General features: G+C 33.8%; 1 protein-coding gene across 5 annotated transcripts in view; it reads right to left on the bottom strand.

Annotated features, from left to right (window-relative positions):
- Window positions 1-16845, bottom strand: part of PHF14 (PHD finger protein 14) — a 164521-nt gene that overhangs the window by 88291 nt on the left and 59385 nt on the right. For all 5 annotated transcript variants that reach the window (XM_039548156.1, XM_039548154.1, XM_039548155.1 and 2 more), the window contains exons 15-16: window positions 6460-6510; window positions 6185-6306 (exon numbers count right to left, since the gene is read on the bottom strand). In XM_039548156.1, the coding sequence (XP_039404090.1) occupies window positions 6185-6306; window positions 6460-6510 (173 nt within the window). The remainder of the gene's footprint in view (window positions 1-6184; window positions 6307-6459; window positions 6511-16845) is intronic.

Raw genomic sequence — 16845 nt, forward strand, 5'->3', positions numbered from 1 at the left:
AAAGGTAACCTGGGCTTCAATTCCCATTTTGCTGTCTCATTCCAGGAAAATAACAGACAAGTCTACTGAAGAAATCCACTAGGTACCAGGTAAATAGATTGATGCCTAATTAACAGAAAACCCAAGGGTCTGCCATGCACTTTTAGCAAATGCTCCAGGCATGAGCAGCTTCAGGTAGCTGGAAGCCCAAATCCAAATGCACCGAGCAGTCTGCTTCTAGAGAAGCCCTGAATGACAGCAGTGTAATTCTTATTACCAGACCTATGCCTGACTCCTAGGTACTTGGCAAGAGAGCTGCACAATGCCTACAGGTTTTTTTGTAATGTCTGCCCTAGCACATGAATTTACAGAAAGTAAAATGCAGTGCAAATTCAGTTTGAATAAAGCCCTCTGTGATGAAAATGCGCATTTGTCATCATACGTACTATCCTGAAATCTAGAATAAAAAAGAAACACTTTTCAGAAGGCAATACAATAAAGAATTATGCAAAAAATGATCTAACAGGTAACTCAAGCAATTAGAAAAGTTAACTCACAGATTTAATCCCTGTAAATTTTATAGCAGAAATAAACTACACAACTGAATGTTACATTTCCTTTCATTCTCTTAGTTCATTCCAATAAAATAATGCATTTTTAATCCGCTGTAACACACAAGATTGCTGCAAATTGTGGCTTAACTAACATTTTCCTTGTGATTAATCCCTACATTAGTGGTCTTGAACTTCTATGGTAACTAACAGGCTTTCAATCACTCTGACAGACTGTGAATTTTGTTGCAGTGCATTTAAAGTAATGAATAATTAATGTACTTGTTCTGGAATAAACTTCGGCTCATGAAGAGATTCAAAACTAACAGCTAAACAAATAAGGAAGAAATCCTTTACTTGAAGTTTGGCATGCCCCTTTGCATGGAAATTTAAGAAATAAAAATGCAAAGGTAAACCTATACAAGACAAATACAATTAAGGAAATCTGGTGAGAGACATTTTTGGAGAGAAGATCTCCAGAGGATTCAAAAGAGACTGTCTAGAACACACTTTCTGTCAAAAGCAGAATTAAAGCTGACCACTGTGTGCAACTAAGCATGCAATCTTTTATACAGTATAAATTATCATCCTAAACTTGATACATACGTTTGTAGCACCAGAATCACAGATGCTGCACACCTCTTGAAGATTTTCAGTTACAGTATGATTGGATAACTCATACTATAGCCAACCTTATAGTTAATTTTACTCAATCACTTCTTCGTTTAGTAAATATGACACTGTATATATTTTATTATTTCTCCTTTCCTACTCCTCACCTTCCCTGCCTTGATACAGTGACTGTACGTGCAGCACATTAGACTTGCTTGAAAAGTGAGAGAGTATATTGGGAAAAATAAGTACTTTTACATTTAGCTTATTTCCTAGTAAATATATCCATTAAAATAAATACTACTTACATGCTTAATAATTTGCTTTGCAGATCTATGTTTTTTGAATACTTTATAACCAGCATTCAAATCAATGCTTTCGACAAATTCTGTTCTCTATTCTTTCAAATACATGACCTTCATATTTTTTACCCTCTCTGTAATGCTGAAGTCACAATTTTGCCTCAGTTACTGCTAATCAAATGAAATGGAAAATTCTAACTTAACTGACAATACAGCAGAAAAACTCAATACATAAAACTACAAAAGAATGTACTATATGCTTGCTCTAAGTTGTTGGATGAAGAAATCAAGTGTTTTACCTGGTTTTGGCCCATACAAGAATGATACTCAAATTCTATTCAGCTTTTTCAAAATCTACTATTGAGATGCCAGTTTTATCTAATTCACTACATTCCAAAATATTACCCAAGCACATCTTAAAGCCAACAATAGAAGCTATACTTAATTCTTTTTTTTAATAGCAGCAGTTGAAAACTGGATTATTTTTGAGAAAAGACCACTTCTTTAGAAGGGAAGTCATTTAGAAGTCTTCCCTTGAAAGTTTTTGAACTGGATTAGCTTTTGTATTCTTCTTTAAAGAACTGTTCTGTATATTAAAACTACTTTAATTCATCTTAATTTTTTATATTACTAAAGCAGATTTTACAGTAATATTGTGCTAGAAGCAGTCATCTGTACAGTGCTACAATATGGAGGGCAGGTTTTACCTATTACATATTCAGCCACCGGAAAGACATTTCTTTATCCATGTTTCTACTAAATATTGGGATGTTCTAAAGAGAATTATTGGGGAGCTATTTTTAAAGATCTGCATGAGTGAATTACAGCTGCATTAAAAAAACCCCAAAAAACCAAAACAGGAGGTACTTATGAATCAAGCAGTTCCTCTGCAAGATCTATACTTCTAGGCAATTCATGTGAGACTGTAATTAAGCACTCAGGAAACCTATTAAATGTCTAAACTATATATGACTTCAAAAGATTCACAAAATGAAAAGAAAAGCATCGCATCTGAATTCTTTCTGAAACATACAGCAGAGGTCAGCTCTAAAAACAAACAAAACCTTTAAAATTATTTTCTGAGTTTCTTAGAAAATTCACCTTTCACATCAAGCTTTAGAAACTCCCGTATTTCAATGTATGTCTTTAATTTCATGCAAATGTTGCCAATATTTGATAACTGGTTAAGACTGAGCAGTGTATTTTTATAGGTACCCTCTGGTTTCACAATACTTTAGTTTCAAGCACACAGTATAGCTCTTTTAACTCCTCTCTCTTTTTAAAAAGTTCTGTGTCTTCATGCCCTATATCAAACCTATCTGTGTCAAATACAAAATATTTTAAAAACTCCATCTTTTATTACTATTTCTCTCAAAACTCAGTGACAGGTCATTTGAGTAAAAGATACTCAAAATCCACACTTTTCTCTAATTACAGCTATAGCTTTCTCACTTATTTATAATGACAGTTACAGATCCAACTTTGCCTCATTTGAGTACATGGTTTCAATTAACTTTTCACTGTTAGATCTGTAAATCTTGACTGTGCCACTCACTCTTCTTGTAAATGGTAAAAATTGCAGAATTAATTAGTTCAACAGAATGTACACAGACATGTATAGAAGAATTTATAAAATAAATTCACTGTAATTTCTTAAAAAAAAAAAAAGCCATCACATAAGGATCACAAGACTGATCTTTTCTAGTGGACAAAACCACAAAATCTGAACTTTCAGTTCTAGTGCATGCTACTATACTGAAAGAGCCTATCTATATTATCTGACATCCCTGATTAAATAAGCACTATCTTGACATGTCTGTAATACATACATATGGCAAACTATTAGCATATATAAAAGCAACATGTCAGTAAGTTTTAGACAAAAGCTAATAATTAAAGATATCCTAATTTTTGTTACTACAGTCACTAAGGCATAGTTCAGTCAGTAAAGTATTACAATTCATCAGAATGAAATGTGCTTTTTAATGAAAAATCCTTCCATAGTCATTTACTGATTTTAAACCATATGAACAACAGGTTAAGTAAAGCCACTGAACATATAACAAATAATCCCTTAACCATCCAATGCTACCCAGAAGCAGCTAAAATGGAGACTAAAAAAAACCATTCCAATAGTCACACAGTAATAACTAGTTAAATTATACTTTTTTTGCTCCAGATTCATTGCTAAATAGATTACTATTATAAATTATGAATTTCTGCTGCACTATTTGAAATAGGAAAAAATTGCTTATCTTCCTCTAATTCTTACTCAGATAGCAACTCTGGAGTCAGGGCCAAATAAATTTTAGAAAAACTTACAGTTTTTAAAAGCAGTTTGTCCAAGTATCATGTAACTAGCCCTGTCTGTGGTAACATGGCAGAAAAAGACAGAAGGCCCTTCAAAATTATTCCTTAAATCTGCGGTTTCACCAGTTACATATTTCTATTTAACTTAGTGATGAACTTCTCTAGTCAGAAAAATCTCTTGTATAACATCACCACAACCGCCCTTTTCTCAGTTACAGATGGGTTGGCAAGGCAGAAAATTAAATCCAGGAATTTTCGTAAGACCAAAGACATTAAAAAAGATCTGAGAAATTTTGGGCTTTACTAACAGATAGTACCAAACAAACAGATATTGAAAAAATACTTTGTATACTTTGTTTTCCCTCCTAAACATATCTTGCTTGCAAGGAACCCTACAACCTTGCATTTAAAACACTATTTCTACCACCACAAAGGATTCCTGCATGATGGTACAGGGAGAAGAAAGCAACAGGGCAGGCAGAGGGTCACTTCTACCACTTTGTGACAACACAAAAGAAAATAAGCTTCTGAAAACTTTCTCTGACATAGAACACTCTGTGGATCACTCCCCTACACATCTTAGGCTGCAGAGTTACCACAATTTAGTAATTATCAAAAGTAAGCCTCCACAGCTCTTTAGAAGCAGTGGTAATCTAAACTGGATAAAGTTGAAGCTATTTATAGGAATTATCTGAAGAATAGCAAGTTATAAATTTAAATATTTTTTAAAAAGTAATATGGAAAATAAGATTTAAGGAAATATTTGTCAGAAAATTACGAACAAAGGATTAGAACATAACAAACTCCTTCTCCTATGCAGGAGTACTGTTCTTGGCCTAATTATGAGGATGATTTTTAAGAGAACCTGTTGGATTTTCGGATGTAATATGTTTATTTTTGGCCCATCTAAATCACTACTAAAATCTTTTCCTGTAGTAAACAAAACATAACACTAATTTTCTACCATTATTTTTTAACTGCAACTTAAATATACAGCTCCTCATGGCATTTACTCATCTTATCCTTTATGTCCTCCAATGTGGTATTTAAGACTTCTAGAAAAAGCCTGAAGAAAAAAACTAAATATGTTTTACCAGGATTCCTTCCCACCACAAAATAGCCTTCCTGCATCTTTTATTTCTTGCAGACTATAGGGCTTAAGAAAGCCCTTTATCTTGTCATGGGCAGATAAAAACCTGCTGCCACCAGTTCTCATCAGTGTAACTGCACGAGCAATCCCTGTAACGCCCCCCTCTATTTCACAGTCTGGTTCTGAGTAGGATCTAGGATTACCCAGCAGTAGCAGCTTGTCTATATATGAGAGTCACACAGTTACTGATGAGCTTGTAACAGGCACTCTGCCTCCAATTTGGAAATACAACTGCACTCTGGCACACAACCTTGAAATTTTATCAACTTCTATGGAAATCATATGCTGTGATTGATACTAAAACCAGCTATTCTGAGTATGTACAAGACTGTATCTGTACCTGTGACACATCCTGATTCTTGCCTATGTGTTGCTTGCCTATGTCATCAGTGATTCTGACTTCTCTCATAACTCTGACTCCCAGAAATAAACTAAAATACTTATTTTGGAGTAATCCTTCCAGTTAAAAGCAACAATTATATGTGACCTAAAGAGAAGAACTTGTCTAGAAAAATCTGGTCGAAACATACAGGACCTAAATACAACACACTTCTTTTAATCTGAACTTATCAGATCATTTTAATGAAATCTCTGTAGATTCAATTAAAATCCACCTTCTGATTGATAAGGTCCATGATTCTTCTTTCAAGAATTGCAAACAGTTTCTACAGCTTTGTAAAGAGGCTACAATGTGAGCTATAAAGTCAAAATCGGCAGAAGTTGCGGTCAATGGTAGCTATTTAATAGCAGCTATTCTACACTTTAATTAGATTTCTGCACCTACTAAAATATCATTCAACGGTCTTTTTTTCATTTCTGTTTCTGATAAGAAACATGATCATCCAACCCTTTCATGATCTGCATTAATGGAGGTAGCATTAATACCTTTTTAAAAACTTAAATTCCTCATAATCCACATTTCAGCTCATAAAATTGTTGATTATTTTAATTCAATTACTTTTAGGATGCTCATGTAGCTTTAATATCATTAAAATGCTGGTTTACCATTCTGACCTGCTCTAAAACATTGACAATTCACCCTGAGGGGAAAAAGTTAATTCTCCTGTGTTAGAAAAACAGATTATCTTGGTTATTTAAAATATAAATATTTTTGGCAGATCAATAAGTGAATCTAGTCAGTATTTCTGATGCAATGTTTCCCCTAGATAAGGAGAGGAAATTTATTTTGTTTTTAAAAAATTCACTTTCTTCATTTTAATCATGACAGAGTGATAAAGATGGGACTTTAACTCCTCGTAAGGTCAGAGTATCAAACCTACCTGACTAGATTTTCATTGTCTCCAGTGCCTTTGCAGGTAGCACACTCAGTCCTTAAATCCTCTGACTTGGGCTTCTTTTGCAGCACAGACTGCCGTTGCCTTCTTTCTCTGGGAATACGCTCCTGTCACAGCACAAGGCAAAAAGAAAGGAATGGGGGAAAGGAGGGAAGGAAAGCAAATATTTTCAATTATGGCTTGGAAGTAACACTTCAGCCCAAAGTTTAATTTTTTGTGAAACCGTTAAAAAAACAAACAACAAAACACTATATTCCAACCTCAGGTTTTTCTTCTTCAGGCACAAAGCTTCGTTTTCGTCCTCTAGTTCTCTAGAAGAGAATATATTTAAAATTCAGTGTTAGGCAACAGAATTGTATTGCTATTTACCTATTACTCCTAACAACAACAAAAACATACTGCAAGAAATAATTTAAAGCATCACCTACAGAACGATTGCCAAACAACTACACTAATCACATTCTGGATATAAATCTATAGAATTAGCCAGAAAGTAAATATAAACACTTGAGCATGCTAAGTCTTGTTCTTAAAAAGATTGCCACTAGAATTACAAATATCTTACAGACTTTGCACAAACTTCCCAAAACTAGTAATTTGAAAATTGATATGACCAGTGAATTAAAATAAATTCATTGAGCAGTAAAATGTGCTCTGTTTGTAAGCCAAGTGATAAGATTTAAAAAAAATCAAAATTAAAAAGTTTATCAAAACAGAAAACTCATAGATTTTGAGGAGTAACAAGAATTAAAGCTTTCAAACTGGAGCTTACTATAATGGGTATATGGCAAATGTTTATAAAGCTGTAGCATATACCAACATATGACTGGTACACAATAGATGTTTCTGATGATTCTACACAAAAAGCAGAAATTATTTCAGTATTTCAGATGGCAAAAAAAATATAAAAAAATATAAATACCAACAGTGTAGAGGACAAGAGGTGTCCATAGACTCTAACAGCAAGTACCAAGGGTTTACAAGCATCTCTTAAGTTGCTACACACAACTTGACTGAGTTCAGGTTCAGTCACTACATTTTATCTTTAAAACAGCAGCATTATGTTATATGAGTGCCACAAGCTGACAGTATCGCACACTTTCCTTCTGGTTTAATAAGGGAAGTATATTAGAAGGGATGTGGAAGGAAGTAAGAAACATCAGAGACTATTCCAGTAACCCAAAATGTCAGACATACTGACATTAATAACAAAAATATATTAAAAAATCATGAAAATGCTTGTTTTTCTGGGAGGAAATCATCACAGTAGGAAGTAATTTATCATATGATAAAGGAAAGCACTGACTACTTTATGATTTCTTAAAAACTTTTGAAGCAGCTAGTGTTCACTTCAGAAAAAGTAAAAAAACCAGCTCATCAGAAAAATCTTAGACCAGTTTAGAAGCACAAGCAGTCATAAATCCAATTGCAAAGAAGCTAATAATATCATGCTTCTCCTGCTTGGGTCCTCTTTGAAGGTGATTTATACTAGCTTCAAATTCAAGACAGTTCCCTATTTTAAACAGTTTTGCAGATTTAAATACAGCTACACTGCAAATAAACCTGCCACTTCAACACATCTACAACTTTATACTTATGCAGATTTTGATCTCTATACATTAAAAATGCTCTGTTTGGGAAGACTTCCCTTTTTTAGACCAGAGTTAACACTACACTAGCAATGAATGTAGTTGAATGGAAAATGCTAGTCTACTTCATGGCTCTTTAAAATACTTTAATTACCATTAGGATTCTCTTTCACATTTCCCTAAGGGTGATTTATTAAAAAATGTAAAACCTTATCTATTTAATACATACCAATATTTACTGTACATTTAATCATTGAGGTGTGCTACATTCCACAAGCCACACAGTAGACACCCAATTGCCCAAATCTGGAAAAAGTGGTTTACTACAGGTAACTGAATTTATCAGTGTAATATTAGAGGTATTAATGTAACATGGGCTACATGTCAACTACATGTTAAACAATCCAAGGTCACTGCAAATTAAAACGAGACAAAAGAAAAGTTTGATCAGACACCAGCATACTGACTGCCAATTTTACTACTTTCAGCCTCTGGAATTAGTCCTAAGAACATTTACAAAGTTAAATAATTTTAAGTTGTGTAGGCCCTCCTGAATGCAGCTGTGTACAGATTATAAAGAAGTAGGTATAATGGTGCACTGCCAATAAAGGCAGTGTTACGGTCCTCACTCTTCATGTTTAAGCAGCAAGAGAAAAGAGCGTAGGCCTTGTAACATCAGAGTAATGCTATCTTGAAAACTGATACATAATTTGGACATCTAGGCAACAAAGACATTACTTTTGACTCTAAATAGAAAGTATTACAAGTTAATAACTCCATTTTAAGGAATAATGAAACATATTTAAACTTCAGCAAAATGGAGATGTAAGATTTATAAATAATTTAGTCACTTTTGCCAAGAAAATATTGGTTTTGACCTGTATAAAGTGCTGTATATGACCAGGAATGTCACACTAAATTACACTTTCATGATCATTTTGTTAGCTTTCTAAATCTTCAAACATACTTGAGTTTGTTCGATAATCACTAGAAAACAAAAATTAAAATCAACACCTTTAGCACACATACTTGTAGGATATTTTATATGCTTTGAAAATAACAATTTTACACTTTTTTTTCCAAAGAGACCTCCACAGTTAAATATATTTGCAATGTTTCTGCTCAGATCATTTTACTGTTGCCAGCATTCAACACGGAAAATAAGATCAAATTTGCAACTGAAAATTGAATATTCTTTGATTTTCAGCAACAGCCCTCCAGTAATTTGACATTTGTCATTTTACATATGTTGTCACTAAAGTTACCTTACAGGTTAACTGGAAATAATCAGGTAAATCTGGATTACTATGTTCAATATTATTCACTGCTGTTTGCCTCAAAGTACTGCATTTTAAATTGCTTTGAATAATTTCTGTCATTAGCAGGCTCAGAATGAAAACATCAGAGATTAAAAATATAAAATATTAGAGCTGCATGTACTCTCCGTAAACAATTTAAAATTTAAGATTTGGTATTTAAAAGTAGCTAAAGGAACCTTGTTATTAAATGGCATATATTACAACTGAGATAAACTTGTTCATATTCAAAACTTATTATGCTAATCCCATAAAAGATGCATATAAAAACAGTGATTTTTTTTACTCGAAATACCTGGCAATTCAATACTACAGAGATACCTTCAGTTGAGGATTTCCCTGTAACATAAAATGGAGCAAGACAGTTTTGAGAAATTTGTCCCTGCATTTCCAAAGTGTTCGAACAGTAAGTCAGGGAAGCAAAGACATGTTATCAGCACTCAAGCAAAATCCCAATTAATGCCACTGCTGTCCCAGCAGCTTTTTTATTTTACTGCAGACGGTAGAAATGCTGTAAAACTTCTACCATTTGGGATGGACAACTCAGTCCAGATCAAAACAGAGCAAGGTATGGATAAGAGAGATGCAACCCATACACAGCAACTGTGACAAGGTGACACTTTAGGACAAGAATAATTTTTTAAAGAGTACTGAACAATGGAAAGTGGTTCAAAATATGCACCTATAAAATTTTCTACATGTAGAAATAAAAGATTTCTGTGAAAAATTATTTCAAATGTTGACATTTAATGACCACTTTGGCAAGTGTTTGGCTGTGTTTCATCCTAAGTTGTCCACTTGCACAGCTTTGGAATTCATTCAGTGGGCACTCCAGTAAGGGCAAGGTGTGCTATGTGCTCAGATACTTCCCTACTAGTAACAGTGAGACTCTGAGAGTGAGACTGAGCTCTGAAGCCCACAGCATCAGAGTGGAATCACCATGCAGCTCTGTTTACTACATAGGCAGCTGAAGATTTAAATCAGATATCTATAGCTAAGGGCTGATTCTGTATAACCTTAGCTGCCCCAAAAACTCGGACGAACATGCCAAGCTCATAACAAGTGCAAACTCCGTTTTTCGTTTCATTCCTTTCACAATTATGGCAGTGAAATAATACAAATAAAAGAATGAATTGATGCTAAAATCAGTCGAATTAGTAAAATCTGACCTCCTGATACTATACCATATTTCTATTCCTCCCCTTCTCTAGTGACTTCTTAACCTCTTCTTCTCTAGTGCATCCAAAACACACCTCCCACCATATTCCAAAGTTCTCCCTGTGTTCCCCAACTAAAGTGAGAACCTTTTGCGTACTCAGGCCTCTTCCTTCCCATTCAGCTGCTCTAATAAATACTCCAACACTTAGTTACCCTAGGCATACATAGCTCTCAGTCAAATAGTGTAATAATGGGTCTACCAGTTACTAAAGGCAATGCTACTATAGTAGTGGGCAACTAACTTATTTTCATTAGGAAATCCAGTTAAAAGCTATTATTTTTTAAAATAAACAGGCCAAAGATTTAGCTGCTGCATCACAAAGAACATACCTTACATTGAACTGAAAGAGAAAGAGTATTTTATTTCAATAGCAATGCATCCCAAAATAATCTGAGCAGCCCAAGAAAGGTCAACGAATTAAAATTAAGATTCCAGCATAAAATAGAAATATTTTTAAACAAGAACAAAAGAAACACTTTGATAAAAAAGTTAAAAATTATGAAAGAGAAAATAGATTAAATTCTTCTTATTAGTCTCTTTTAGCATAACATTTTGAGGAGAAAGACATACCTCATCAAATAAACTGCTAATTACTCTCTTTAAAATCCTGTACAATTATGTTCCTTGGGTAAAGAAACTGAGCCATTTGATTCCATGAAATCATCAAGGTGAAGGCAAGACATCTTTTCCTGACCATATCTCACCAAAGGTTTAGCCTTCATAGCAATTTTAATGCCCTTTCTCTAAAAAGAGCAATGCTCTGAATAAATGAAACCTAAAGATCAACAATGTCCTTTTTTGTTTTTTATTTCAAGGCTTACCATCTGTGGAGGTTGGAGAACCATCCCACACTATTAAGGTATACCCCATTTCACTTATTTCAGTTATTTCATTAACTTCTGATTTTTCATTTAATAGTTGCAAAAGAGAAAATCCTACCTCTTGCCTATTGTTCTAAAAATTCCCATAAAACATTACAAGAGTCCCTACAGAGAAGCAGTGGTAGGCATCACATGCAAACAGTTATCAAATCTGGAAAGAAAGAGAAGTAGCAAAACACCCAACATTGGTTTGCTCCTCTCTAATCTAATTTGCAATGATCTAGGTTGACAGTTACTACAATATCCCATAAAATACATTTCATTTTATAATATAAAATGCAAGTAATGAAACACAATTAAGAAAGAATGTTAGAGAAAGCCTAGGAAAAAAAAAAAAGAAAAAAAATAGGAGAACTAGAGCATACACTTCCACAGCCAAGGGAAAGATAAATAAAAAATTGGCTTCTTTCAGCCATCACGTTTTGTGTCACAGAAGTATCCATCTGTGCTGTGCAGCATTCTGCTGTTACGGAGTGGAAACTTGCATGTTAGCTTAGGGAATTAGAAGAATCAGGACTTAAATGGCTAAAAAGTAGAATACTGACACAAGAAATTAATAATGAATGATGAAATCATAAATGATATAATGTGACACAGATCAAATGCATGAGGGTATGGGGTGATGCATGAGAGGAAATGGTGAACTCAAGACACTTTAAAAAAATCAGAACATTAAAAAAACCTGTCCAAAATGGAATGAAAATATGCTGAGGGAAAATGTGATCAACAATGGGTTCAAACCCAACTGTAGGAGAAGAAGAAAGATTGAAGTAGAATTCTCCATTTTGAACCTGGAAAAGCTTGAAGTGAATGCTTACATTTCATATTTTTGTTTATAAGCAACTGGACAACAATATGAAACACACAAAATGAAGAAGATTAGATAATGCATTGACTGTAAGATTTTGAATATTCTCAGAAAAATGAATTCCATACATGAGACAAATGAAAGACATCTATAAAGGAACAAATAAAGTCTAGGATGAACCCTGTAGTCTTTGAAAGGAAACAGACTGTTTGCAAAAGGAAACAAAGCAGCAAAGCAAAGCTGCAAAGGAAACAGTCTGTTTGCCATCACTAACAGATGCAACGAGTTGATACGTTAGCTTCCAGGTGGGAAAGCACAGTGCTGAACAGGACAGAATAGGTGCCAACATAACCCAAAAGCCCTATGGCTGTCACCAAACCTCATTGTTATGTTTCATTGTTTATGCTTTAAACCAGTTCATCCAAAGACAGCAGTAGAAGGCTGACTCTTCCCTTGGAGCACTTTTGCTTTGCCAGTTGGAAGAAAAAAACACAACATGATTGATCCAGAACTTGTGAACTGACCAAAACAGGAGAGGCGATTCCCAAAAGTCAGAAGTATATGCTCTTTGTGAGCTTTTTCTGAAATGGTCCTAGAGGATAAAAGTGTATACTGTCACCTATTTAATTTCTTGGTTTACACAAGAAGATACAGAGGAGTTAACAATGTTAACAATACATGGAAAAGAGCATGAAATACTGAAAGCATCTGTGGTCAGTGGCAAGGGTTCAAATCCACTCCACATAAAGTAAACTAGCATGGTTCTGGATTTGATCTCTTCAGTCGCAGTTTTTCAAAAGGTCAATGGTGATTTCTGCATGGTAATTTCAAAAAGTTACTTGAGGAAAAAAATATAAACAAAGAAGGGGTTAGACCGCAATGACATTTAAGACCATGTAAGTCATTCCCAGTCATTTGCAAAAATTGTATTAATTCTGCCAACTATTTCACACACCACAACCAAAAAAGCACTGTTTCCAGTTCCTCCTTTGCTTACTATGCTAACTGGTTAGAATTTCCTTTAACTGTTTACACACGCACACAAAGGCAGCAAAGAGGCCCAGCACACCTGCTCATGCCATTCTAGCTGGGTATTTTAGGTAATTCAGGGATTTCACTACATTAGCATGCATGCTTCTGCTTGCAGACAGAAAAGATGGCGATCCTTATTACGCTCATGCTTCTAAACCTCTTGGATGCCACAGAAACAATATGGTCATATTCACAGGGCTCTTCTTTCCAGCACTGAGTTTCTGATACCCCTAACAGTGCTGGTACTACAAAGTAAGTATTACTTTTATTTGCAAAGCTGAGCACAGGAAATTTAGTTGGTACTCCAAGTGCTCCTGGAGTTTGGAGGCACGGGATATCATTACGAAAACATGCATTTTCATTTGACCATTTCATATAAATAATTCAAAACTAGTCTCAGATTTCCTGTTTAAAAAATTAATGAAATTACTGAAGACATACCTGGCTTTCAGAACTACTGGTACTATGATAATTTCTTTCCTCTGCAAAAAAGTCTGTAGCTGTTGTTTTGTGTGTGTGTTCTAATTTTAAGAGGGAAAAATGTGAATAACTTTAGATGTGTTGATTTTTGGAGATCTATAAACCTCCCATTTCTTGTTAGAAATAATAGCACATACTGTTTATGTTTCCCCGACAGACCTGTGGCTACAGTAACTACTTGAAAAAGACACATAGCTGTCTTTTACACACGCGGAAATGCACAGGGAAGAGGATCAGTATAAGATTACAACCATGTTTTAATTCTGGATCCTATGCAAATTCTTCAGACATTTTCATTTCTATCTTATATCAAGTTGTAGCTGACACACTAACGATATACTTTCACAGTTTTACCTTTTCTCAAACTATGGTTCATAGATACATATCACACACATCAAAAACCTCCAAACCTCAACTCTCACTTATGCAGCCTTTCTCATATACTGATAAGGATAATCTAAAGACAAAAAAAAATAAAAGGAATCAGTAAGCATTAGAAGCCTATGTAATCATTCCAAACAAAGAGGTCATGGCAAGGAGAACTTCATTACTACAGAACAGAGGATAACTCTGGTATGAAACACAAGCAAAACAGAACACACTCAGAAAACAGAACTGGGAAAACCTTCACTATACCAAAAAAGCGACTTAAAGAAATCACTGCACTAACTATCAATAGCATGCATAAAACAAACCACAAAAGCCTGTGAAAAAAGCCACACAGGTTGAAACTGCACAAATAACGTGTTCTCTATCCTGTTACACATTAACCATAACCATTCTGCCAAGATAGCAATTTTTAATAATCCATGACGTCACCCACCCCTTATGAAAAGTTAGAAATTACAAACTTCCTTTTGCCAATGAAAAAGTTATGATGAAACCAACTGCAGAAAAAAATCCTTCTGACACTCTCTGCTTTGTTAAAAGACAGAAGAAGTGTTCAATTGATGGCACCACATAGGCATAAAATTATTTTAAATAAAGGTAAGGACTGCCATGTAGACACCAGATGGCACACTCGTTCAATACAGATCAAAGCGAGTATCTTAAATGGTACATATCACTACTATTCAAAATATATCTCTGAAATAACTATTAAATTGTCCAGAAAAATGACAGTAATAAAAAGGGAACTGTCAGACAAAAAGAAACAGTAATGAATCAAAATATGATTACAAAAAAAACCAAGTCAACCATAAAGCTTAATTACATAGAATTACGATTTTTCTCTATTTTTTGTTTCCATTGTCTTCAGAACTTTTTCTTCTAGAAAACCAAAAATTTTGCAACATTCCTGCTGTCAAGCAAAACTATCACTGAGTCGATCAATTAACTTGTAACTACTGTTTCTCAGGCTTAAACAAGTAACAGAATTTGATAAAGAGCAGGATTGACTTCTATCCTTTTTAACACTAATTTCCTCCAAAGCACACACACAGAGAACTGAAACAGAAGAATGAGGACAAAGAGGCCAAAAGACCTCAATTTTCAAGTGTTGCTAAAACAAGTGATTCTTTCCTGGAAAACTCAATTTAAGAGTACTTATTTGCAGAAGTAATAGATAGGCCAGTTACCTTTACTTACAAAGATATCAGTATTGACACCATTGGAATACTATTTGGAATATGTCCATCTCTCCATGCCACTGCAGCATGAAAAAGTAGTGATCTTTCACCTGCAAGGTTTTTTTCCTTCTTGCTTTCTTAAAAATCAAACCAACCAACCAAAACAATCCCCAAACTCCAAACAAAACAAATTAAAAAAGAAAATGTAAAACTCTGATACATTCCATTTGCTTCAAGCATTGTGGAAGAGCTTGATCTTACTTCACTCCATTCTGAATTTGATCTGAAGCCAGAAGAGTATCGTGTATCCATGTATTTGGCAAGCTAAATTAATTACTTTTAACATTTGTGACATTACAACATGTCATAGACTCAGTTGAACTTTTCTATTAATTAATGAAGAAAACGAAGTATTTTACAAAGTTCATTATAATGAAATCCTTAAGTTTTAGAAAGTTGACTGACTACTGGTTTTTTTTCTAGAGCATTTATCAGTTGACAGAAATTAATCTTTCAATTCTGTATGTCAAAACCATAACTAACTAACACAGACTTTTTACTGTTAAACAGAAATTTACTGTCTGTTCCTCTTGATTACACACAATGCAATTACAGAAAAAAGATTTTCAGGTTTCAAATTAAAAAAATAGGTAAAATAGGTTTGGTATCAGAGTATTAGAATACTTTATTTATTTACAGGCTTCAACTATTAAGCTCCCAAAATTCTTTAATTTCACCTTTATAACACTGGGTAGATAGCTGCTTCTCAAGAAAAAGGAATAAAAAATGGAATTTCCACAAAAACAAACCACACACAAAAAACCTCCTCTAATATGTTCATTAAGAGTACCAGGATCTGACAGAATTTATTGGAAGATGGAATATTCAACAACACAAACACTACCTAAATTCAAAGGATACACCTGCATCACAGCTAGCCCCAGCTGCACAAACTTACTTTAGAAGATGTGTATGTACGTGACATACAGGAACTCGGTTACACTTCCGGACAATAGCATATATAGTAGGCAAAGTACAGTTTACCAAATTTTTAAAAGTTCACTGAAACTTCCTTAGGATCATTTTTTTAAAAGGACAGAAGAAAAACCCTTATTTTGCAAAAATGTTAAACCAGACTAACAAAACTATTTTAGCAATTACATGTTTGATAAAAAAAAAAAAATCTGTGTATTCCTTTTTATTCTAGGACAGCAAATGAAGTCAACAGACTGTTAAAAGCTGTGTTTTTATAATATGGATCACCTCAAAAAGACTCTGAAAATCTGAACATACATAGCTGAGTAAAATCATTAATCTCTCAATTTACTGCTGAAAAATGCTATTTGTATCTCTTTAAAGTATTTTCCAAAGAAACAATCTATTCTATACTTTTAATCTTTATAATAAAAAAAGGTGAAAAAAATTGTACAGTTTTGAAAAGCAAATGCTAAAAAACATATTCAGATTTATAGTAAATATAAGGAAGGTGTTTATAGATATCTGGTTTAGGCAATTAGCTATTGGTTTCTATTAGCTCTTTGCTAATCATTAGCTATTAATTTCTATGAAATAAATTGGAAGCAGAAATAATGATTTGCAATGATTATAAAAGTGTGAAATTGGAATTATAAAAATAATAGATGTTAAACAAAGTTTAAAAAGTTATGCACTGAAATGCAAGAAATCTTTAAAAGGTCACTACATATGGCTTGAAATGTATAAAGCATAAACAATTCATTAAATTCTGTCTGTA

This window comes from Corvus cornix, chromosome 2 (assembly GCF_000738735.6).
Source record: "Corvus cornix cornix isolate S_Up_H32 chromosome 2, ASM73873v5, whole genome shotgun sequence".
Taxonomy (NCBI): domain Eukaryota; kingdom Metazoa; phylum Chordata; class Aves; order Passeriformes; family Corvidae; genus Corvus; species Corvus cornix.